The sequence below is a fragment of the Hypanus sabinus genome, chromosome 4 (assembly GCF_030144855.1).
Source record: "Hypanus sabinus isolate sHypSab1 chromosome 4, sHypSab1.hap1, whole genome shotgun sequence".
NCBI classification, from domain to species: Eukaryota; Metazoa; Chordata; class Chondrichthyes; order Myliobatiformes; family Dasyatidae; genus Hypanus; species Hypanus sabinus.
The window spans coordinates 155,243,397-155,270,444 of record NC_082709.1 but is presented as its reverse complement, the minus strand read 5'-3'; the positions used below and the strand labels follow the sequence as shown (position 1 = coordinate 155,270,444).

Here is a 27,048-nt window from a genome sequence, read left to right as displayed (position 1 = left end):
GACAGGATAATTACTGATAGGGTACGTCATATCACGGGAGAGACATTTCAGAGCAAGGAAACACCCACTGGGGGATAAGTTCCTGGTTGCAAATTTTTGGAATTCTTATTGCCAAACCAGCCATAAATTGAATTTTGGCCTTCAGGGGAAGGGTTTAAGGTCTTTTAAGGAGCTGGCAGGAAACAGGAACTGAACCTATAAGCAATGAAAAGTTGGTGGTGGAAATGTGAAGTGAAAACAGAAACTGCTAGAAGCAATCAGCAAGTCAAGCAGCATTTGCAGAAAGAGGGCGGGTTAGTTAGTTTCAGAACTGAAATGATAACTGTGTCTCTCGGCGCAAATGTTGTCTGACCTGCTGAAAGTTCCCAACAATTTTCTGTTTTTATTTCGATGAGTTATGACTGCTTTGAGTTGGCTGTTGAGTTCTCTCCTGCTTCTGTAGAGTTTAGGTGGCAGAGGAGTAATAAACCAGCGATTATAACCATTCTATTGAATCAGCTGATGATGCAGTTACTGAGAACGAGAGAAAATCTGTCATCTAGATATTATGCGCTACCTAACTAAAGGGAGCTAACAGAATGACAGCTTTATTAGTGAAGACTGTCACGTGACTATAAAAGTATTTTGAAGTTTGTAACCTTTGTCAAGTGGCAAGAAGGAAGCTTGCACAAAGCTCCAGCTTGTGAAAAAGTTTTCCGCTCTTATTTTTTTTCAATCCAAACCTGAAAGAGCAATGTGACGAAAATTCATCTGTTGCATGTGACCATAGGGCATAATGACACAAGTACAATCGCAATTTCCTGGAAGCTTGAGCAAACAACACAACACTGGAGGAGCTCCGCAGGCCAGGCAGCATCATTGGAAAAGAGTAAACAGTCGACATTTCAGGCTGAGACCTTTCTATAGGACACTTCTTCCCACAGATGCTACCAAGTTTCACCGGCACCTATAGTCTCCCAAAAAATTGCTTCGTTCATATCTACCAAACTTAAAGCCATTCCTCTGCATTTCCACATTAGCAATTCACTGAATAAACCAAGGTTCATATTATTATCAAAGTATGCATGCATAATACAACTCTGAGATTTGTCTACTGGAGACAGCCATTAAATACAGAAAAGACATCGACTATCCCCCAACCAGCATGAAAAAGAAACAAAACTGGCAGACCCCTTGCCCACAGCAAAAAGCAGCCACAAAATCAACAATCCTCCATACATAACAACCCCCAACTCATTCACTCGCAGGAAAGAACAGCAACAGTAGCACCACACACAAAAAAAATTAATAGATCACTCATCCGCCAACCGACCACAAAAACAAAACACCGAAAAACCAATATAAAGTACAGTCCAATAATCCCATTATATTGGCTTCCTGTATATTCACTGTTCTGTATATAATAGTGCTATTGAATGGCACCTCATCTTATAATTTTAATTTCTAATACTGAACTGCTAGGCTATTACCAAGTATAATTATTAGGGATAGAGAGCTTATAATTAGCAAGTCCATATTATTGGGGAGACTTTTTGTAATGCAAAATCATTGTGTTTTCTAGAGTGAAGAAGATCCTTGTGTGATATGTCATGAAGAACTTACTGCAGAATCCATGCTTATTTTACCATGTGCTCATAAGTTCCACTCACAGGTACCGTAAAGAAACTTATTTTTATTCACGTTTTGTTTTCCTACTACAGCAAATGAAAACTGAGGCAATACATTCAAAGCAAAGTACCACTGAACAAGACTGTATTCGTGGTAGAATAAACCTTTAAAGCAGTAAACTGCATTCTCAACAGCGTTGCTGAATATACAAAATAAAATTCTAGTTAATAGAACATAAAACAGTACAGCACAGGCCCTTCAGCCCACAATGTCGATCTAACCCATCGTACTTGTTTTACTGTTGGGTAATGTGGGAAAAAAGATTCTGTACATCAACAGGATACTTTGAAACTGTTCTAATCCATGCCAGGGAACCAAATGAACAAAAAGACTATGGTAACTGAAAAAGTGTGCATTAAAGGTATTGAGCTCCTCCGGGAAGGACGAGTCAATGCCACGTACGCACCTCGTAGGAAGTTACGACATGCAAGCTCTGTCACAGCTGTCGAGCTGTCCAACTATTATTTCAGCTCAGACTGAAATTGTCTCTTTGTGCTTGCAATGGCCTTCCAGATGTCATGTGTGGACTTCTTGTATAACTCTGTGTTGTTAACCCTAAACCCTTCAGATAGAGTATACAAGATCATTCCACATTTGAGATTTTCAGATTCTTAGAGTCTGGAAATCCCACCTCTAAACAGTTCACAAATACTTTGCACCTCCCTTTTATCATTTCAACGATCAGGATTTCACTATGTCCCTTACATTGTGACATTTGAAGCATTTCCTTTTTCATGTCCGGATTCTATCTAGAAAATGTGCTATTCTTGCAGAAAAGAAACATACTAATCAAGTAATTTCTTCTGCGCACAGTACAGAATTCACTGATGAATTATGGCTATAATTTAAAATTGCAAAACACCTTTCATTCCTAGACCATGTTCATACAAGTAATTTTAGTTATAGACTTAAAGTGCTGATTAAAGCAAATTGATTGTTAATCTATTTTTTTTCCTTACATAGTGCATTGAACCATGGCTGAATGAACAGAGAACCTGTCCGACTTGCAGACTTCATGTTGTGCTACCGCGAGAGTTCCCAGACCTTCCTAGTCGGAAAATTCCTCCGTTGTAGAGTAGACATTGTAGAATTGGTAAACCAATTACAACCTATCCATCTGGATGTGCCCGGACACGCCCCTCTGCTGACAGTTCCTGTGGCTCCTCCCACAGTTCAGGGCAGTCATACAGCACGGACATGTATCCATTTTACTGTTAATAGAAGCCTTTAATAAAAGAACTCACCGCGTCTGGTGGTGCTTTGCCTGCCTTCCACTGCCACTGATGCCTTGGACACTTCTCGTGTACAATCAACTTCCTATAAATTGACTGAATTTTCAGAATGCTTTGTGAGATCCACAAGATTTTAAGTGAAATTGTGAAGGTATGGTATGATTTAGTATAGCAATTTTTCATTAAGATGAGACATGGCTGGCTTTGACAGACAAAGAGTTTCCTGGCAGCTATTTACAAGTATGTGACACTTGTCTCCAGTGGAACTTCCAGCCAACAAAAGGAATTGTAAACAATAATACCATGAGATATAGGAGCAGAATTGGCCCATTGAGTCAGCTCTGCCATTTCTTCATGGCTGATCCAATTTTCCTCTCAGTCCCCATGTCCTGCCTTCTCCCCGTATCCCTTCATGCCCTGACCAATCAAGAATCTATCAACCTCTGCCTTTAAATATACATAAAGAATTGGCCTCCACAACTGCCTGTGGCAAAGAATTCCACAGATTCTTCACTGTCTGGCTAAAGAAATTCCTCCTCAGCTCCATTCTAAAAGGATGCCCCTCTATTCTGAGGCTGTGTCCTCTGGTCTTATACTTCCTCACCTCCCTTTTACACTTCCTGTATCTGAAAATACTTCTGGTTTCCTTTATAATATTATTGGTTAGCTTACATTAGTATTCCATCATTAAAAGTATTAATAACTTTTTAATTGCCTTCCGTTGGTTTTTAAATGCTTCCCAATCCACTAACCCACTAATTTTTGCTCTATTATACTCCCTCTCTTTGGATTTTATGTTGGCATTCATTTCACTTACCAGTCATAATTGTGTCATCCTGACTTAAGAATACTTCTTCCTCTTTGGGATTATCTATCCTGTGCCTTTAGTATTTGCTCCCAGAAATTCCAGCCATTGCTGCTCTGCCATCATAGCCGCTCATGGTCTCTCTAAATTCCACCTCCTTTAAACCAGCACTAACAAAATTTTACCAATCTACCTGCATATTAGAAACATAGAAAACCTACAGCACAATATAGGCCCTTCGGCCCACAAAGTTGTGCTGAACATGTCCCTACCTTAGAAATTACTAGGCTTACCTATAGCCCTCTATTTTTCTAAGCTCCATGTACCTATCCAAAAGTCTCTTAAAAGACCCTATCATATTCGCCTCCACCACCATCGCCAGCAGCCCATTCCGCACACTCACCACTCTCTTGAGTAAAAAACTTACCCGACATCCCCTCTGTCCCTACTCTCCAGCACCTTAAACCTGTGTCCTCTTGTGGCAACCATTTCAGCCCCGGGAAAAAAGCCTCTTACTATCCACACAATCAATGCCTCTCATCATCTATTATACACTTCTATCAGGTCACCTCTCATCCTCCATCGCACCAAGGAGAAAAGGCCAAGTTCACTCAACCTATTCTCATGAGGCATGCCCCACTCCCCCAAATCCAGGCTACATCCTTGTAAATCTTCTCTGCACCCTTTCTATGGCTTCCACATCCTTCCTGTAGTGAGGTGACCAGAACTGAGCACAATACTCCAAGTGGGGTCTGACCAGGGTCCTAAATAGCTGCAATATTACCTCTTGGCTCCTAAATTCAATTCCACGACTGATGAAGGCCAATACACCATATGCCTTCTTAACCACAGAGTGAACCTGCGCAGCTGCTTTGAGTGTCCTGTGGACTCGGACCCCAAGATCCCTCTGATCCTCCACACTGCCAAGAGTCTTACCATTAATACTATATTCTGCCATCATATTTGACCTACCAAAGTGAACCACCTCACACTGATCTGGATTGAACTCCATCTGCCACTTCTCAGTCCAGTTTTGCATCCTATCAATGTCCTGCTGTAACTTCTGACAGCCCTCCACACTATCCACAACACGTCCAACCTTTGTGTCATCAGCAGATTTACTAACCCATCCCTCCACTTCCTCATCCAGGTCATTTATAAAAATCACAAAGAGTAGGGGTCCCAGTACAGATCCCTGAGGCACACCACTGGTCACTGACCTCCATGCAGAATATGACCCGTCTACAGCCACTCTTTGCCTTCTGTGGGCAAGCCGGTTCAGGATCCACAAAGCAATGTCCTCTTGGATCCCACACCTCCTTACTTTCTCAATAAGCCTTGCATGGGGTAGCTTGTCAAGTGCCTTGCTAAAATCCACATACACTACATCTACGGCTCTACCTTCATCAATGTGTTTAGTCACATCCTCAAAAAATTCAATCAGGCTCTGAAGGCACGACCTGCCTTTGACAAAGCCCCCATGACTATTGTAGCATTGCCCTTTTGGCATGCATTTTGAATCTCCTGTTGTAACTTATAGACCACATACTTAATATTGTTTGGGGCTTTGTATATAACTGCAGCCTCTTTTTACCCTTGCTATTCCTTAGCTCTATCCACAATGATTCAATACCTTCTAACCCTATGTCACCTCCTTCTAATGACTTGATTTTATTTTTTACCAGCACAGCAACACCAACCCTCTGCCTTTCTGCCCATTCTTTCAATACAATGCGTACCCTTGAACATCAAGCTCCCAGCTATAATCTTTCACCATGAATCTGTGACACCTGCAACATCATACCTGCGAATCTGCAAGTTCATCTACCTTATTCCACTGAGGACATGAACAAAAATGTAATATTTCCTCACCAATAAACTTAAAAATAGGAACCTGCTCAGCAACATTTTTTTGTTTTTCACAACACAAAAAACCAAGAACAGCACTAATTTGAGGAAGTATTTAATGCAATTTGTGGCATAGACCTATTAGGAACACAAATCTGTTTTAAATATAACTACACTTTGATCAGTTACGTTTAATAATATTCTAACAAGTTAAATGAGCTAGTCTTTTCCTGCTGAGATTACAACCCTCTTGCTTTTCGTGGAGCCTCCAAGAATTATACATTCATGCACAAATAACTAGAGCTTTTAAAATAGTATTTTTTAAAATCCCTGCTCGTTGCATTAACTGGTGCTAACCCCAGTCAATTTCAGAATCTAAAAATACTCAGTCTTGTTTTCAAACCCTTCATGGCCCACTTCCAAGTTTAAAACTCAATTTTTGCTCATTTCTTGATCATGCCAGATTTAATTGAGAGCAAGATCTTCAGCTGCCTAGGACACAAGTACTGAAATTCTCCCCCTAAACCATTGTTTCTCCCTTTTTGAGATATTTATTAACCTTTGGCCAAGCTAATGAGATCTGGTGTCAATGCACTCCTAAAGTTTGTCTTTTGAACCTGGTCTGTTTTTCAATACAGCCATGGCTGATCCTTTCAATAGCACGTTCCCACTCTGTCAATAGGGACGGGAGAAGTACAAGGGTATAGGAGGATTCCAAATGTTGTTCTCTTGTCCAAGAAAGGGAGCAGAGATAACCCTGGAAATTACAGATCAGTGAGTCCTATTTCAGTGGTGGGGAAGATGTTGGAGAAGATCCCGAGGGACAGGATTTATGAGCATTTGGAGAGATGTGATCTGATTAGGGATAGTCAGCATGCCTTTGTCAAGGGCAGGTTGAATTTGTGCCCTTTTGTTCTCGATATCCCCATCCTAGGAAACATCCTCTCCACATCCACCTTATCCAGTCCTTTCAACATTCAATAGGTTTCAGTGAGATACCCACACATTCTTCTAAATTCCAGTGTGTACAGGCCCAAAGCTACCAAATGCTCCTCGCATGTTAACCCTTTCATTGCCAGAATCATCTTCGTGAACTGCCTCTGGACATCCAATGACAATGCATCCTTTCTGAGATATGAGAAAAATCTACAGCACATTACAGACCCTTCGGCCCACAAGGTTATCCTGACTAACCTACTCTTGAAACTGCCTGGAATTTCTCTACCGCATATAACGCTCTATTTTTCTAAGCTCCATGTACCTATCTATGAGGCTCTTAAAAGACCCCATTGTATCTGCCTCCACTACTGTCGCCAGCAGTGTATTCGATGCACCCACCATTCTCTGTGTGAAAAACTTACCCCTGACATCCCCTCTGAAAATACTTCCAAGCACCTTAATAACGCCCCCTCATGCTAGCTATTTCAGCCCTTGGAAAAAGCCTCTGGTTATCCACACAATCAGTGTCTCTCATCACCTTGTACACCTCTATCAGGTCACCTCTCATCCTCTGTCGCTCCAAGGAGAAAAGTCAAGTTCACTCAACCTATTATCATAAGGCACATTCTCCAATCCAGGTAACTCTCCTCTACACTCTCCCTATAGTATCCACATCCTTCCTGTAGTGAGGTGACCAGAACTGAACACAGTACTCCAAGTAGGGTCTACCAAGGTCTTATATACCTGTAACATTACCTCACAGTTCTTGAACCCACTTTTCTCACAGCCAACTGTTTGGTTTTTGGGATGCAGTTTATCAAATATTTAATTTCTATTAATTTATTTAGCACTAAATATTTTTGAACAAAATTGTCCTTTGACTCTTTGTTCCTTATGTTTCTGGGAAGTTATTTGTGTACTCTTCCCTTAAGACAGGGCCAAAGTACTTGTTTAAAATTATCCAGGCTTCTGACTCCGGGATATACATTAGAGTATATATTTTCTTTTTACTTAGATCTGAATTTTTTACAATACATATTTCCCAAGGCATAATAGAAAGCCATTCATTTCATCAAATGTGTAGCAGTGGTGAGAGTATATCTGGAGAACAATAGACTGCAATGGTCTCCTTAGTTAAGGAACAATTTAAATATTGGATGATGTTCAAAAGTTTTACAGAATTAATACCTGGAATGGACAAGATGCAAAAAGATTGGATAGGCTAGCCTCGTACTGGTTAGAATTTAAAAGGACAAGAGGGGACTTCATTGAAATACTGAAGATCCTGATACTTCTTAACAGGGTACAAGTAGAGATAAAATTTGGTAGATACAGTATGCATATAAAAATACATTTATTTTGTGCTGCCCATTTAAAACTGAGTTGAGGAGCCTGTTCTTCCCTCTCAAGACCGAATTTTTGGGATACTCCTTCAAAGGGCAGTGGAAGCACAGATTTTTTCTAATGTCTCTTAACTGGAGGGAGATGTATTCTTGATAAGGAAGCAGGGCAGATCAGCCATGACTTTACATTGATAGCTGTTCAAATACAACAGATCAGCCATGACTTTACATTGGCATGACTTTACATGGCAGATCAGCCATGACTTTACATTGATAGCTGTTCAAGTACAACAGATCAGCCATGACTTTACATGGCAGATCAGCCATGACTTTACATTGATAGCTGTTCAAGTACAACAGAAACTGATTACAGTCGAACTCTGATAATCCAACATTTCCATCTTCAGAAATCATGACTTTCCGCATCTGTCTCATCAGGCAGATGTTTCCTGTGCTCTGTTGAAGCCTTCTGGGTTCACTTCAAATTTTATTTTCAGGCTGAGTAATGTCAAAAAAGTGAACTAAAATTGTACTGGGGTACCAAATAGGGTAATGTACACTTGTCAGGAAAATCCACCAGTCCAGAGTGTACCAGATTATCGGAGTATAAGAAATCACTGGTTGACATTTATCTGACTTTTTTTTTAATCTTCCGTCAGCATTGCTGCTGGAGTACTGACTGGAATTTATTTTCTATACACACTGTGAAGCAACAATGAACCCAAACGCCCAGCTTCAATAACTCTACAGTAATACATTGTGCAGTGCTTCACACTAACACTGCATCTTGCCCTTGGGTTCCTTCTTCTGTGCCCCCCCCCCCCCCACCCAAACACAATTCTCTTCCTACAAAATATAAACGAGGACTCCTTTTACATAATTCCATGTCATGAGAGGAGTTGCTTCCACTGTTGTATCTGACATCATTCAAGGATAACTGACTGGCCAGCAAAGAGACAGATTAATAAAAATAAAATAGACTATTTACTAAATTAAAAATGAGTTGATCGATTCCTTCCAATTTCCAAAGGGAGACTTTGGTTTAGGCGATTACTCCTCCAGCACAATGGTAGGAGTAAAGACGGAATTAACAATTAACCTATAATTGTCAGCACTACCTAACAGTGGTTGATTAAAAAGCAGAAATAAAAAAGTGGCTTTAGCAAGCTGTAGCTGACCTGTTTATGTATTTATTTTCTACACATAATTGTTGAGGCACAGAACGAGACCATTCAGCCCATCAGGTCTGTGTCAGTTTCTTGCAGTGCAGTCCCATCAATACTGCTCCCTGTTCTTTCCCCATAGCCCTCTACATTACATTAACCCAAGTGCTTAACTCAACTCTTTTGAAGGTCAGGAAGAGAAAAGCGGTTATTATTTTCAATCATTGACCTTTCTTCAAAGATTCACATGAAAGATACAAATCGCAGGTCTTAACTGTTTCTCTCAGCGTATTTGACCTGCTGAGCATTTCAAGCATACATAGAAGGGTCTCGGCCCAAGACATTGACTGTTAATTCCCATTCACAGATGCTGCTTGATTGCTGAGCTCCTCCAGCACATTGTCCTATTTCAGCTTTCAAATATTTTGCCTTTGAAGGCACTGACTGGTTCCGTTTCCACCTGCCCCAGCATAAAGTCAAGACTATATTAGTCTGCCAAATGACATTTTGCTAATACTGTGTTAAATCAACAGTTGTTTCCCATGTGCCAACTTGAACTTCTGTCTCTCAGCTGCTGGCAGAAGCCGAGGGCCACACAGAGATGCAGCGTCTCGCCCTGTGGCCACACCACTCCAGCGATCTATGCTGGGTTCTGATTTTGGAGACAGCCTGTAGAGTTTGTAGGTTTTCACTGTGGACGTGCAAGTTGCTCTGGTATCACAATACGTCGCAGAAGTGTGCTGGTTGGTTAAGTGATTACTGAGAGTTAAAGCCCCCCAGATAGATAGACAGCAGGAAATCAGTGGCTGTCAATGGACATCAGAGAGTACAAGTTACAGGGAAATACGTATGGGAATGGGATTTCAGGAAAGAACTGAAAGGCAAATGGATACTTTAATGTCAGAAAATATGAAAACCTTCCTCCATAATTTGCTGGGTCATTGAATTCCATCAAGCTTTAGATGAGATACCTGTCCTGTTCTACCAAAATTAAAGTTAATATGCACTCTTCAAAATACCCATGTCAGGGTGCTGTTTACTTACGACAGCTCAACATTTAAAGTTCTGATCGAAAAGCTCCAGAACCTGGGCCCCTGTATCTCCCTCTGTAACTGGATCCCGACTGCCGATCTAGATGACCACAATCTGTGCAGATTGGAAATAACATCTCCACCTCACTGACAATCACTGGCATACCACAGGGATGTGTGCTTAACCCACTGCTCTACTGTCTCTACACATGACAGTGCAGGTAGGCACAGCTCAGATGCCATCTGATGGCGACGAGAGGGCGTACAGGAGCAAGATATATCAGCTAGTTGAGTGGTGTCGCAACAACAACCTTGCACTCAATGCCAGTAAGACCAAAGAACTCATTGTGGACCTTAGGAATGGTAAGATGAGTGAACACACAACAGTTCTCACAGAGGGATCAGAAGTGGACAGAGTGAGCAATTTCCAAGTTCCTGGGTCTCAACATCTCTGAGGACCTGACTGGGACTCAACATATCGATGCAGCTATAAAGAAGGCATGACAGCAGCTGTATTTCATTAGGAATTTGAGGAGATTTGGCAGGTCACCCAAAACTCTTGCAAACTTTTCCAGATGTATCATGAAGAGCATTCTCTGCACTGTCCGTTATGGTGGGGGGGGGGGGGGGCTACTGCACGGGATCAAAGTAAGCTGCAGAAAGTTGTAAAATTAGTCAACTCCATCTTGGGCATTAGTCTCTATAGTATCCAGGACATCTTCAAGGAATGGTGCCCCAACAAGGTTGTGTCCATCATTAAGGTCCCCCACTACCCAGGACATCTCATTCACCAGAGAAGGAGGTTCAGAAGCCTGACACTCAATGATTCAGGAACAGCCTCTTCCTCTCTGCCATCCGATTTCTGAATCGACACTGAAACCATGAAGACTCCATCATGATGTTTTCTTAATTTCTACTTTTTGCACCAATTATTTCACCATTTATATTGGTCTTTTTCTATTATCATGTATTGCATTGTCCTGCTACTGCTAAGTTAACAAATTTCACAGCATATTCTGATGATATTAAACCTGACTCTGAGAAAGTATTTGAATTGTTTGCATGAGGAGTCTGCTACAAAGGATAGTTTGGGACAGGAACGCACCTCGAGCAAACTTCAGCTTCCATTTCAATTTCCATGCAGCCCTCCATTTAATCAAGCAGATGGGAACCTTAAAAAGCCCATTATTCACAAAGGTAATGAGCCGAGGTAAAGGTTAAGGTTGAGACACAAGTTACTGATACAAGAATACAATAAGCTTTGATGCAAGCCCTGCAAATTCTACACTGCATATCCTGTGACTGCTGCTTAAAAAAAATTGCGGTTAACCTCTCTGACTCTCAAATTTCCACCTTATATTTGTAAGTGGAAACATTTCATACGAAACAAACCTGCTCTTGGAGGTCTCATAGAAACTATGTAGAGGTGGTAAAAACCCACGGTGACAAGGATATACTTCACTTTTTCTGACCAGCTGCTTGTATCACTAAGCCACGCTCAGTGATAAAACGGAAGACAAGTATATTGTTTAAATGAAAAGTACTACATAATACTACAGGAATATTATATGAGAGAGGGGTGATGGAGTGGGGGAGGAAGACGGGGGGGAGAGGGGGAGGGCAAGAGATATAGCCTCTGTCATGCTTTCTTTGTAACTGCATCGCTATGTCAAGCTTAGGCTAGATCCTCAGAGATATTTGTTATAGTCGGAAACATTTAGATTATTTTTTCTTCTAGTTAGTATTTTGAGTTACTGTTTTGTGGTATTCATTAAAATGCTCAGTAATAAAGTACCCACTGCTTAACTTCCATTATGAATAGAGTTTCAAAATCTTATTCCAAAAAAAAATCAATCTTCATACTGACACGGATGAGCTGCAAAAAAGTGCATTTCCTTTGTTAAGCTGGTTTACCACAGAATATGAAGATGTTGTTTATGACAAGAATTCTGGGTGGAATTTAATGTTATCTGTAGGAGTCATGCCTCTGTTTTCTATCTGCACTGTATTCCGTGTTGCACATTTATTATGGTAACTATTCATATGAGCGGGGGCGTGGTAAAAGTGAAGGGAATAAGTTAGGTATTCATGCTTTGTTCTGGGCAGTTTAGTTTTCGTACTGGGGACTGACGGATGTCATATCTTTTGTTTACCGCTTCATTGCATTGCTTCAAGAGTGTACATTTTGCTAGTTACAAGTAAAATATCGAACACAGTTTTTTGACTTTCTGGAACATTATTGTTTGCTTGATTAGAGGGTGCATCATACAATGATAACAGCCCATGCTAGGTCACCAGCAGTGGCATCCATTGGTTTCTTAGAATAGCCCCTACATTCTGTCAACAAGAGATTTCGACAGCTATACCAAATGAACATCAGCATTCGGACGTGCCTGGGAAATGAGAAGCACCACAACCAGGAGCAGCTTGTGGCAAGTAATGACCTTCTGCTGATTCATGCTATGTGATCAGGGTTGGAGCATAGTTCGCAATGGTCGTTGCTGACTTTAGTGTGGTGTTTGCCCAAGAGTTTGGTACCTAGTTCTGTTGAAATACTGAAATATTTCAATTGCCAACATCTGAATTGAATGCCGTTGTTTTCCCTGGTCCATGCACTTGGAAAACAACATGAGTCAAGCTGGAAGCAGTGACCTTCAAGTTGGGCCTAAAAGAGAAATTAAACTTACTGGCAAAGTTTTATTGTCTAGAATTGGTGGTACTCATAAGGAATATAACAACATTATTAAGAAGATTAATGATTTAATACCGTTAATTAGGAGTTTCCTGGTACCAGACGAGCAAGATATCTTGCAAGTGCAGTCTCATTTGGACAATTTTAAAAAACCTTTGTGAAGACGTTACCAAGCAACGTAACTTGCTGTTGTCTTTAATGCCTATTTCAAAGCAAGATAAACAAACCGAAAACTTTGCAAATGTTCAGACGCTTATGCTTATTAATACTGTTACAACTGAAGATGAACAGTGGTTGAAACAAACATACAATGTTGAAGGTCAGGTTGCTGGAGTAAATGAAAATATTTATAAAGCCACAGGGCGTGCTTTGATTGATGATTTTCAGAATGACATACACTCTGAAGACAGTGCATCTAATGTGTATGCAGCAGGTTCTCGCAGAACGTTTTCGGCAAGCATTAGAACAGAGGCTGATTTAACTGAGTTATGCACAACGCAACAACAGGATGGAAGAGCAGCTTCAGAGGAATGAGGAGCAACTTCAGAGAGGAAAGGAGCAGCTACGAAGAAAGATAGAGTAGCTTCCTTTGCAGGAAGAAATTGCAGTCAAAATGGCCAAGGCAAAAGTGCTGAAGACTTCAAGTGCTGGGGGGGGGGGGGCTGCAGATACTCCAACAGGGCAATTCTATGGTGAGAGTTCCTATGTTGACATGACACAGAGAAAAATCAGCATACTCAATGTCAATGTGGATACAGATATTCTTCAAATATCTCTGAGCCACAAGTTTGGACCCGAAAGGTCATTTCAGGGTGTTCACTCTCAGCCTGCGCCAAGGAGGTATTCTGAACTGATGCCATATCCAAATTGCTTCTCAGGACATTGATTTACAGCATATTGACACCCATGTTTCACATTACTGAAGTTTAAATAGTACGCTGGAGGCCACAGGACACAAAAGGAAATAGCAAAATTCGTGCTGTGGCGACAATGCACTATGTCTCTGCCTAAAAGAAATTCAAATCTTTGAAGGAAATCCATCGCAGTATCATTTATGAAGGCTTTCAAAAACAGCGTTGAAGGTAAGAGGGATGATTACGGCGACCGCCTCTATTTTCTCAAACAGTTTACTGGGGGTTATCCTAGAGAGCTTGTCAAAAGTTGCCAGCAAGCCAGCCGGAGGGGGGCATCTAAAGGCCCAAGCTTTGCTACAGGAACATTTTGATGATGAGCAGAAACTTGCTGCAGCCTACATGGAAAAGGCTTTTTCCTTGGCCACGTATCAAATCAGAAGACGTGAAAGCTCTTCGATACTATAGTCTACTGCTTAGAGGCTGTTGCAATGCCATGACAGAAGTACAGGACGTACTAATATGAAGATTGTTGTAAAGAAATGCCCCATAAACTGAGGGAAAAATGGAGACTGGTAAGCTTACTTTCACTGATATTATTGATTTTACTGAAAGACAAGTAAAGATTGCTACATACCCAGTATTTGGGAATGTATATGATGCTACATCAGCAGCAGTAAGCAAAACTGTGAACAAAACTAGATCACAAATTTGTTCTAAAGCTAAAGGAAACAGCTTTGCTACTACTGTGGCTACTGTGAAAAGTGAAACTAAAACTGAGCTGGGAACTGATGAAGAGGGAGCAGATTCAAAACGAGCAGTGGAAGAACCAAACACAGCAGTAAGTAATCTAATGGGCTTTGCGGGGCTGGTGACCATGATAGTAGTTCCAGTTCAGGTGAAGTCTAAGAAAAGTAACTAGACAGCGTGTTACTTATGGTTTCCAGGATCGAGGAAGTACAGCAGTGTTCTACACAGTGAGCCTCATGAACAAGTTCAACCTAACAGGAAAAAGAACACACATTCTCTTACACACCACGGGTTAAAGGAATGTTGTGAGGAGGATTCAGGATTGGAAATGGATGATTTAGATAGTGAATGCTACTGGGAATTCCCTAACATCGACAGGCAGGACCATATGCCTGTCTACAAAAGGGGACATTCCACAACTGAGCGATCTTCAGGAATGGTCTCTCCTGAGGCGTATTCACTTGCTGGTAATTGAGCTGCTGATAGGAGTGAATGTGTCAGCATTGGAGCCATTGTAAGTGATTTACAGAGTGTTAATGATGCCCTTGTGCAATCGGAACAGTGCTGGATTGGACTGTTAATGGATCATTAAAAGCAGACTGTAGCGGTGGAAGAGACCAAGCTCGGCCATATGGTGAAAGTTAACAGGTTTGTTGAGCTTTTGCAGCAGAAATTGAAGACATTTTCCTGTTTGGAGTCAGGAGGAACAACCTGGTGTGTCAAGAGAAAATCACGATCCAAGATAAATTGCTTATCAGAAAGAGGACATTTGTGTGAATGTTAAGATTTCATGTTTCCTGTGTTTTGGTAGTTATGTAATTGTAATTATTCTAGTATAATAATTAGGAGGCTGGGATGTAGGAGCTGTGTGTTCTGTGTTGTGTGTTTATGATGGTAACTAGTCACATGAGTGGGGGGCGTGGTAAAAGTGAAGGAAGTTATAAGTTTGCGTTTTGTTCTGGACAATTTAGTTGTAGTATTGTGCACCAACCGAAAGATGTCATATCTTCTGTTGACCACTTATTTACACTTAATTGCACCCCTTCAAAATTGTATGTTTTGCTAGTTTCTGACAAAAGATTGAATACCGTTCTTTGCCCTTTTTGGAACATTATTACTGGATTGATCATACATCATAACAACCTGTGCTAGGTCACCAGCACTGTCATTGGTTTGTTCAAGTTGCTGCTACATCTGATGAAAGCAGCATTTGTGGTTTTGCCTTGGATTTGATACTGATCAGTATTGTAAGCATCTACTAGTTTGTACTATGCTACCGCTACATTAAGAAAAACAGGATGTGCAAACTAAACATAAAGCAATCAGGAAATGTCATTTGACAATTAATCTCTGGATAAATGACCACTTAATTTCAAAATTCACTACAGCTGATTGGCAAACTGAGAAAAGTTGTGTTTTTTTAATAATGAGAAGCAAGCTGGTGTTCTGTTTACATCACTGAGCTGGTCATTCCTATCATCATCTGGGATATGCCCTTTTCTCATTACTACCATCGGGGAGGAGATACAGGAGCCTGAAGACCCACCTCAACTTTCTAGGAACAGCTTCACCTCTGATATCAGATTTCTCAATCGCATACGAACACTGCCTCATCATTCCTCTTTCACACGACTCGATGCAGAAAAACATGCAGACATGTCGAGAGGTTAACATGTTGTTCACACCTAAAATCAGAATAGGAAAGATATGTGACCTAAGTGGTGTTGACCGTGAAATGACTGTTGGTGCCAGATGGGGTGATTTGAGTATCTCAGAAACTGCTGATCTCCTGGAATAAAGTGTCATAATAGGGTTGCTAAGCCATATTCAAAGTATAATCTTTTTAGAAATTCTGTGTTTATGATTTTAATTAACAGTAGTTTTCTGTATTTTTTCAATATTTATGCATTTTAATAATGTTTACATTTTAAAGCACCTCTAATAATCAGAGTGGTTTGTGGGCCAGACCTTATATTCTGTGGTTTACAGCCCAGTTGCTACATGCTGTGTTCTTCACATCACAGAAGTACTAGCAGTAATGGCAGCAGGAGCTTAGGAGCCACATGGCTTTAACAGGTTAATATGGTCACAGGGTAACCACCTGGTGCAGGCAGGGTTAATACAATCTGGCTCAATAATTGCTCCAACACCTGAACAGGATGTCTAGTGTTCAAGTTTAATTGTCATTCAACCATACGTGAGTATCCACGAATACAGTGTTATTCTGGGGCCAAGGTGCAAAACGTACGACCAACAGAAACACAAGGCGCATACAAGTCATCCGTAACATACAGTCAACACACACAAAATGCTGGAGGAACTCAGCAGCATCTATGAAAAAGAGTGCAGTTGAGTCTCTTTGGGTCGAGTATGATGTTCCCTTAAGGAAAGGGTTCCCTATTGGTGGGCCCTTAGGTAGTTGTAGAGGCTGACTGGTGTCCCCACATCCTGGTGCAGTGTGGTTATGAGTAAGTGGTGGCTGTGGTTAGTGGTTGAGTTTTTTTTTTGGTCGTTCAGTCTCTCCTTTCACAGCTGCTGTTCATATCTTCCCAGTTTTTTGATGCAAGGTTGAATTTCTTCAGGCTGATTTTGATATTATTTGTGAATCATTTCCTTTATCCACAAGTGGCTCACTAACCTTGCTTCAGCTGAGAGTAAAGAATCTGTCTGGGGAGACGTGAATTAGACATGATCTACATATAGGACTTGCTGCTGCTTTATCATGGTGGAAATGCTGATAATGTTGGCCTCTGCTAGTATGCTGGTGTTAGTGCATCTGCCTCTCCAGCTGATCTTCAAAATCTTTCGCAAGGATCTTTGGTGTATCATTCCAGGACTTTCAGATACCTACTATAGGTAGGTCCATGATTCAGCTCCTTACAGTAATTTAGGAAGGCTGACTGCTCCATAGACCAAAAGTCTTATTTGGACCTGAAAGCTGCAGTCTTCAAAGATAAAACACGAGGAAATCTGCAGATGCTGGAAATTCAAACAACACACACAATATGCTGGTAGAACACAGCAGGCCAGTAAAGATCTTAAAAGATACTTTGCTTTAACCTTATATTCACTATTCAGCTGCTGGTTGCTCTCTGAATCGATGTCTCCTTTTGAGGAAAGAATGCTGCCACGATGGGGAAATGGTCTACATTTTCAAGGGCAAGATTGTCAACTTTTATGGAGGGCTAGGAAAATGAGACCTCGAGGGATATACAGTGACTTACATCAGTCTCCATAAATGTTCCATACACAGTCATGTCTACCTATGCCTAATGACCAATCAAATTCATTATCTGACTTGCCCGCATCCTGAATCATTCTGACCACAGAATTCATTCCCTCCCTCTCTGCTTCTCCCCACCACCCAACAACTTTATGCTTTACAATGCAATGCAGATTGATACCCCCATGATTGATGTGGTCATTTGAGATGTCACTGGCCTACACTGACCTCCTGGGTTACCAACCCAATCAAATATGGTTTTGATCAATTCAATTCAATGTGGTTCTTATTCATTTACTATTCAGCTTGTATTACCTCATTGGTTTGCCTACAAGTTTTGTATTTAATATATTTTCTCAATTTGTTTAAATGCACTAGTGTTGTTTAACTGACAGGACAGAAGTTAGGCCTCACGTGCCCAAGTCTGGTCATAACTTCTGAGTTTTTTTAAAGCAATTTCTGGCTAGTCCCTTCTATCTGCTCCAGGTCTCTCTCAGACAGCTATGATCTCCCAGCTCCCTACTTCCTTTTGTCACCTTCTTCAATTCTGAGTCACATCTCTTACCTCACAGTACACAATCAGCTCTTGGAAGCTCCTGTTCCTTCTTCTGGACCTGTTCCATCCTCTAGCTTTCATCCGTTCATTCTCATATTCTCATTCTCTCTCTCTCTCTCTCTCTCTCTCTCTCTCTCTCCCTCTCCCCCTCCCTCCCTCTTCCTCTCCTCAGCCTTCCCCAACGTCCTTTTTGGACTACTCTCATTATCTCTCACTGTGCTCTCAGCTCCCACAATCTCATCTCTTATGGATATTTCCTTTCTCTCAGCTCCATGCTTTTGCTTGTCATTTTATTCTGTTCTCTTGGCTTCTTTCTTTTCTTTTAAACAAGCCTGAAATCTTCTTTCCTGCTTTCTATAATTTTTAGGAACTGCCATTGTCTCCCTGCCTCATGTTCTTGGTAGGTGAGGCCGTCTCCCACTCTTGGGCTTTCTCTCTGCTTCATACTCTGAGCAATGACTACACTGAATTTCAGCTTTCACCATCTCAGTAGACACACTATACAATGGTAATGGACTCCTTGACTAATTGTCAATCCATAACAAAGTGCCTCCTAAAATCAAGCCAACAGACCATCAGGGACTACCCTCAAAACCTGCATATTCCTCTCAATCCCGACACATTTCAGTGACTTCAACCAGGCTTATTTGAAAAAAAAGTGCCCAATTACCATCAGCATATAACCTGTAACAGCAGAGGTCCCAAAACGCTTGGCCACTGTCATACTAAGATAAGGAATGCCTACCGTTCCATGCTCAGACCACATTTTGATAAATCGAATCACCTGGCTGTCTTTCTCCAACCTGCATACACCAGAGGCTAAAGAGCAAAGCTCCAGAGATTAAGAGAACAAAGAGGTGGTCACATTCATCTGTGGATCTGAATGAATACACCAAGATTGTCATGGACTTGTTTAAAGCAGCTGTTGACGAGTGTGTCCCCATAAAGTTATTCAGAGTCTTCCCAAATCAGAAGTGCTGGATGAACCATGAGATCTGGAATCTGCTGAGAGCCAGATCAAAGGCATCCGGGTCTGGTGACCAAAAAATTTACAAGTAGTTCAGGTACGATCTTTGAAAAGCCATTCCATAGGCAAGGTGGTAATTCTGGACTAAACCTGTATCAACGAAGGATGCTGAACTGTTGTGGCAGGGCTCGAATACTATCACCTCTTATAAAGTTAAACCAAGTGACACAGGCGACAGCAGGTCTTCGCTTCCAGATGGGCTCAATGCCCTCTATGCTCGCTTTGTCTGTGAAAACGTGGAGGCACCATCACAATCTCCCACAGCACCTGATGATCCTTTGATTTCAGCCTCTAAGGCCAATGTGCAAACAGCTTTCAGAAGGGTGACCCCACGAAGAACATCTGGCCCAGATAGGGTACCTGGACAAGTACTAAACACCAGTGCTGATCAACTGGCTGGAGGATTCACTGAGATCTTTAACCTCTCCTGCTTCAAGCAGGCTTTAATTACACCAGTGCCCAAAAAGAGTGTGGTGACCTGCCTCACAAACTATTGTCTAGTAGCACTTCCATCCACAGTGATGAAGTGTTTTGAGAGGATGATGATGAAACATGTCAACTCCTGTCTGAAAAGCAACTTAGATCTGGTCCATTTTGCCTACCAGAGCAAGAGATCCACAGCAGATAACTCATCGGCTCTTCACACAACCCTGGAACATCTGGACAGCAAAGATGCACACTTCAGGATGCTCTTTATTGACTACAGCTCAGCATTCAATACCATCATCCCCTCAAAACTAATCAATAAGCTCGTAGACATTGGCCTCGATACCTCCTCATGCAATTAGATTGTTGATTTTCTCAATTGCAGACCTCAGAGAATTTGGATTGGCAACAACATCTCCTTTTACGATCTGCACCAGCATAGGTGCACCACAAAGCTGTTGGCTTGGCCCCTGTTCTACTAACTTTACACTTATGACTGTGTGGCCAAACACAGCCATATTGACATCGCTGTAGTAGGCTGAATCAAAGGTGGTGATGAATCGCATTATAGGAGGGGGATTGAAAATCTGGCTGAGTGGTGCCAGAACAACAACCTCTTACTCAATGTCAGCAAGACCAAGGAGCTGATTATTGACTTCAGGAGAAGGAAACCAGAGGCCCATGTGCCAGTCCTCATTGGAAGATCAGAGGTAGAGAAGGCCAGCAACTTTAAATTCCTCGGTGTTATTATTTTGAAGGACCTTTCTTGGGCCCAGCACACAAGTACTATTACAAAGAAAGCACGGCAGCGCCTCTACTTCCTTAGGAGTTTGCAAAGATTCACCATGACATTTAAAACTTTGACAAACTTCTATGTGCAGTGAAGAGTATATTGACTGCCTGCACCACCGTCTAGTATGGAAACAACGATGCCCTTGAATGGAAAATCCTACAAAAAGTAGCGGATATGGCCCAGGCGGCCACGAGTAAAGTCCTCCCAGCCATTGAGCTTATCTACATGACACACTGTCACAGGAAAGCAGCAATGACCACCCAGGACATACTCTCTTCTCGCTGTTGCCATCAGGAAGAAGGCACAGGGGCTGTGGGACTCACACCATCAGGTTCAGGAACAGCTATCACCCCTCAACTATCAGGCTCTCGAACCAAAGAGGATAACGTCACACAACTTCATTTGCCCCATCATTGAAATGTTCCCACAACCAATGGCCTCACTTTCAGGAACCCTTCATCTCATATTCTTGATATTTGTTACTTAATTATTTAGAATATTATTTTTTTTTCTTTTTATTTATGTTTGCACAGTTTGTTGCCTCTTGCCTTTTACTGGTTGAACAGCCAAGTTTGTGCAGTCATTTATTAATTCTACTGTGGTTATTATTCTATAGGTTTATTGAGTATGCCCGCAAGAAAATGAATCTGAGGGTTGTATATGGTGACATATATGTACTTTGATAATAACTTTACCTTGAACTTTTGAACTAGAACCTTCCTGAGATCTTTGGTTTTTCACATGTCCTTTGCTTGATTTGAAGATTGAAATATTACACACCAAAATATAATGAATTCAAGCAAAAAGGACAGTAATTATGGCAGAAATCTGTCATCATATGGATTGGAGTGAGGGGGGGAGTGGAAGTATGGAATGTGGCAGATTATTGTATCAGATAATCATTCATACAGCAAAGTTAACATACTTAAGAGATATGTACTTTAAAGAGCAGAGGGAGTAATGTTCCTTAAACACGATTGATGTATGGTTACTTTAAGGTTGTAGTACAGTGTAGTTTGATGAGGTTCAAGTTCAAGCTTAATTATCATTCAACCATAAATGAATACAGCCAAACAAAACAGCGTACATCCAGGGCCCAAGTGCAAAATGCATTACCAACAGCACCCTGCACATATCACAAATAGTTATTATTTCAGAAAAACATAAGTCACAAAGAAAACAAATCATCCTGATCCCTGAGTGGCATGCTGTAGAATTGATGCCCTGGTCCTGCTTTTTCTTACACCGAGCGAATATTGGACAGAGCACAGACAGGAGGGGCCAGCCCCCAACCCAAGTAAAGATCCCATCACACCCCACAGAGGCTCTCCCAACCTGCCTCAGCACCAGGTGACCCTGTGATCTCTGTCCCCAATATCCTCCCATAATCCCGTAGATGTGCTGGCAAGTCAACTTTCTAATGCAACACAAGCCAAAGCCCTTCCTGACGAAGGGTCTTGGCCCGAAATGTCGACTATTTATCATATCCGTAGATATGGAGTTCCTCCAGCACTCTGTGCATCTTGTGTTGGATTTCCAGCATCTGCAGACTTTCTAGTTAATTTTCTATTACATATTATCCTATTTTATGTCAGCAGCTGAAATAATCAAAGGTGGAGATGCTGAGCATACAAGACAATAACTTGTAGGGCTAGAGGGGAAGTAGAAGAGAAATGGGACACACAGCTTCGCTTTGCTTCCACCTGCATTGTAATCAATCAGTAAGTTAGTTAGCTGGGGGTTGATATTATCCTGCTGCATGTGGGGCAGTGGGTGCATACTCACAAGCTTGAAGTCTAAGACAAGTCTAGTCTACGTGTTAGCCGCCTGCTCAGATAATCAGAACAGTGGTGTACAATTCTTTCATGTGGAAAATCCATATTGAAATGCAAAGTCCACTCAAGTGAATTGTGCTTTAGTTCAATCACATCCTACCTGACAATGATACTGTTCTAAAAAGGCAAATGCCAGAATTTAGTAATTACTTAGTTGCTGTTTAAACTGCCAAAAATAAACAGCAGCAATCTAATACAGAAACCTTATCTAAAGTGTGTGGAATTATGTTGTGTGATTTTATGTATTTGCTTAAAGTTTTTTTCCAGCCTTTACAAGTCCTGGTGACCCACCAGTACTTGGCATCAATTTCATAATGGCATCCAATCGCCAGTGCAAACAATCACTGCTTTACAATTAAATTTAGATTATTAAAACAATAAAATGTCAACATCCTCCCACTCAAAATGCCTGCACATTATTTTCATCTCTTTCCCAAAATGCCTGCATGCCATTTTCATTTGTCTTGTTTGTTGGCCTCAAAAACAAATTACTACTGAAAAGTTTGAATTTCTGACTTCCCAGCATACTTTGCCAATCTTCCTTTCCAACCTTTTCCAAATTCTTGTCACTATTAGCTCACATGGGGGGACGTCACGTGATGACGTAGGATCAAGATGTGGAAATCCAGCTCTCCCGTAAAAAACTAATAAATTAATGTTTAAGTGAAGAAAAGTTAGTAATTATTTTCTAAAAACTACATCTAAACTACTCAGGATTTTCCTTAGATATGCCTCCTAAACAGACAAAGAAGGAAACTACTACTTTGAAGACAATACAAACTGGGCCCGCCGCCATGAAGGAGCCTCGGACTCAAGTGCATCTTACCTCCGGTGATACAGAATGGAAATCGGCGGCAACATCAACAGTCTCCAAGAAGGAACAACAGGAACTGCGCGTGCGCAAAGGAAGGGATATGCGCAGACATGAGCAATTTGAACTACAAATCCCAGCTACGATTGGAAGTGGAAGTGAAAATGAATCTGAGGTAGATTTGGATTCTCTGGAACATACACATGAAGATGAGGAGGTAAAAGAAGAACAACAGGAAGAGGTTGGAGGTGGAAGATATACTGGAGACATAAAAGAAGCTTTGGCGCAAATAATGCATGAATTAAAAGAATTAAAAACATTAAAAATAATAAAAGAAGATATTAAAAATATGAAGACTATGTTTGATAAAATGGTGAAAAAACAGGAGAAAATGGACAAGCAAGTTAAAAAGCTGGAAGAAATAATGGGAGACACTATTGATAGAGTGAATAAAATGGAAGATAATATTCTTGCCTGGACATCAGAAAGAAAACGACTGTTGGAAAAAATAGATGTGCTTGAAAGATTTAGTAGACAAAATAATATTAAAATTGTTGGTCTTAAAGAAGGGATAGAGGGAGAGGATCCAATAAAATTTTTTCAAAAATGGATCCCGGAAAATTTGGAAATGGAAGAGGGAACCCAGTTGATTGAAATCGAAAGGGTCCACAGAGCCTCAAGACCAAAACCTCAACCTGATAAAAACCCAGGACTAATCTTGATAAAATGCTTAAGATATCAAGTTAAAGAAAAGATCCTGAAGGCGGCTGCCCAGTGTGCCAGAAAGAGAAATGAGCCATTGATGATAGAAGGGAAAGTAGTTCTTTTCCATCCTTTTGAAGAGAAAGAAGGAATTTAACCCAGCGAAAAAAGTTTTATGGGAAAAGGGTTATAAATTTATGTTGCACCACCCGGCAACACTGATAACTTTTTTGGATGACGGAAAAAGATTTTTTACTGATCATCGGGATGCAGAGGAGTTTGCACAAGAACTCCCAAATATTCACTAGACACAGTAAAGATTTAAAAGTGAAACAGATTAAAGATGAAAACGGAGACAGTGAAGTGAGTTGATGGATATTAAGGACTGAAGAATATTTAAATATTCTTTTAATTATACGAAATGGGGAGAAAGGTAAAAATTTGAGAAATATTAATTGAGAGTAGTGATATTTTTTTTCTTCTCATATATACTTTTTTCATGTTATGGGGGAGCTGGGGGAACTTCGGATCAATCGCTACGGGATTCACGTGTGTAATCATGGCGTTTGCCATGACCCGCACAACGGAGGAGGGGAATGTTGTGTTTTTTTCATTCACAACATTAACGGGGGGGGGGGGGGTTGTTTTTTTTTCCTTTATAATCTTTTTTTTTATCTTTCTTTCTTTGTCTGGATGATCAGAGGGGAGACACATAGCAACATGAAGAATTTTAAAATAATTCCCCAAAGTACTATGAGAGTTGAAATATTATGTGTTATTATGGACTGGAGTAACCCCGTTAAAAATAATGACTAATTTACTGAATTTTTAAAGTTTTAATGTTAATGGGCTTAATGGACCGGTGAAAAGAAAAATAATTTTAACATACATTAAGAAAATGAAAATAGATATAGCTTTCATACAAGAAACACATTTAACAGAGATAGAACATCAGAAATTAAAGAGAGACTGGGTCAGAAATGTTATAGCAGCTTCATTTAATTCAAAAGCGAGGGGAGTTGCAATTTTGGTCAACAAAACTTGACCAATTAAAATCCAAAATGTATTAATTGATTCTGCGGGAAGATACGTAATTATACATTGTCAAATCTTTTCAGAACTATGGACTCTTATGAATATTTATGCACCAAATGAAAACGATGTAAAATTTATACGAGGCTTTTTTGAATTTGGCTGACGCACACGATAATATATTAATAGGTGGAGACTTTAACTTTTGTCTAGACCCAGTTTTAGATAGGTCAACAAAGGTTGTTACAAAACCAAAAGCAGCAAAATTAACTTTATCATTGATGAAAGATTTAAATTTGATTGATATATGGAGAAGAATTAACCCAAGAGAAAGAGTATTCATTTTATTCAAATAGACATAAAACTTATTCAAGGATAGATATTTTCCTACTATCAGCAAATATTCAAGACAGAGTGAAAAATATGGAATATAAAGCAAAAATATTGTCAGATCATTCCCCCTTGATAATGACAATGATAATGATGGATAAGGAGGAATCGATTTACAGATGGAGATTTAATTCAATATTATTAAAACGTCAAGATTTTTGTGATTTTATGAAAAAACAGATCCAGTTTTTTTTAGATACAAATTCACATTCAGTTGATGATAAATTTATATTATGGGAAGCGATGAAGGCATATTTGAGAGTTATACTTCTAAAATTAAGGAGGAATATATGGTAGAAATAGATCAATTGGAAAAAGAGATTACAAAATTAGAAAAAGAATCTCAAAGATGTATGACAGAAGAAAAACAAAGACAACTTGTTAATAAGAACTACAATATAATACACTTCAGACATACCAAAATGACTTATAAACCTTTAGAAATCAATGAAACTTCTAAATTTTTTTATTCTGAACTGTATCAATCAGAATCACAAAATGATATTGTTGACATAGAAAGGTTTTAATCACAAAAACTCTTCCAAAATTGAATTCGGAAGAACAGAAGGGATTAGATATGCCTTTTACATTAAAAGAGGTCGAAGAAGCTCTAGGATCACTTCAGAGTAATAAATCTCCAGGAGAAGATGGTTTTCCGCCTGAATTTTACAAGAAGTTTAAAGATTTATTAATTCCTCCTTTTATGGAGCTAATACACCAAGTGGAAAGAACGCATAAACTTCCAGAATCTTTTTCGACAGCTATTTTAATAGTATTGCCAAAAAAAGATAGAGATCTTTTAAAGCCAACATCATATAGACCTATTTCTCTGTTGAACATGGACTATAAAATAATAGCAAAGATTTTATCTAATAGATTATCTAAATACTTACCAAAATTAATACACATGGACCAAACAGGATTTATTAAAAATAGACAGTCCTATCAGCAGATAATGTAACTCGGTTACTTAGCATAATTCATTTGGCACAAAAGAGGTAAGAAATGAGTGTGGCAGTTGCTTTGGATGCAGAAAAAGCATTTGATAGATTGGAATGGGATTTTTTACTTAAGGTATTGGAAAAATATGGATTAGGAGTATCTTTTATAAAATGGATTAAAATCTTAAATACTAACCCCAAAGCTAAAGTGGTGACAAATGGCCAAATTTCAACATCATTTCAGTTAACAAGGTCATCTAGACAAGGTTGTCCATTATCACCTGCTTTATTTGTATTGGCGATAGAACCATTAGCTGAATTAATTAGAACTGACTAAGATATTATGGGTTTCAGAGTTAATCAGGAGGAATATAAGATTAACTTATTTGCTGATGATGTTCTGATTTATCTAACATTGCATTTGTTGCGTAAATTATCTTCTAGATTGGAAGAATATGGGAAAATATCAGGGTACAAAATAAATTGGGATAAAAGTGAAATTTTACCCCTTACTAAAGGAGATTATAGTCAATGTTGATTAATAACTCAATTTAGATGGCCGATAAATGGTATAAGAGTTGATAATGATATAAAGAATTTATATAAATTAAATTATTTACCATTATTGAAAAAAATTCAAGAAGCTCTTAATAAATGGATTACATTACCAATAACATTAGTAGGCAGAGTAAATGCTGTAAAAATTAATGTATTCCCTAGATTACAATATTTATTCCAAACACTACCAATACAATTACCGCAGAAGTTTTTTCAAGAGTTAAATAAATGTGTGAGGAAATTCCTTTGGAAAGGTAAGATGTCAAGAACATCATTGGAAAAATTAACATGGAAATTTGATCTCGGAGGGTTACAATTACCAAATTTTAAGCATTATTACAAAGCAAACCAACTTAGATTTATTGCATCTTTTTTTGATGAAGATAAACTGGCATGGATTAGAATAGAATTAGATAAAATAGGAGAAAATAT

General features: G+C 39.8%; 3 protein-coding genes across 9 annotated transcripts in view; 2 read left to right on the top strand and 1 right to left on the bottom strand.

Annotated features, from left to right (window-relative positions):
• The window catches only part of LOC132393369 (E3 ubiquitin-protein ligase DZIP3-like), a 100,008-nt gene extending 97,091 nt beyond the window's left edge, over window positions 1-2,917 (top strand). For all 4 annotated transcript variants that reach the window (XM_059968490.1, XM_059968489.1, XM_059968487.1 and 1 more), the window contains exons 31-32: window positions 1,562-1,651; window positions 2,632-2,917. In XM_059968490.1, the coding sequence (XP_059824473.1) occupies window positions 1,562-1,651; window positions 2,632-2,742 (201 nt within the window). In that variant the 3' untranslated portion in view covers window positions 2,743-2,917. The remainder of the gene's footprint in view (window positions 1-1,561; window positions 1,652-2,631) is intronic.
• The window catches only part of si:ch73-264p11.1 (uncharacterized protein LOC100000923 homolog), a 210,698-nt gene that overhangs the window by 171,643 nt on the left and 12,007 nt on the right, over window positions 1-27,048 (bottom strand). The gene's annotated exons all lie outside the window — the stretch shown is intronic.
• Window positions 13,335-25,523, top strand: LOC132393376 (uncharacterized). Its single transcript, XM_059968506.1, has 2 exons — window positions 13,335-14,147; window positions 22,909-25,523. Exons 1-2 carry the CDS (start codon window positions 14,138-14,140, stop codon window positions 23,850-23,852), a joined length of 954 nt encoding a protein of 317 aa, XP_059824489.1. The 5' UTR covers window positions 13,335-14,137; the 3' UTR covers window positions 23,853-25,523.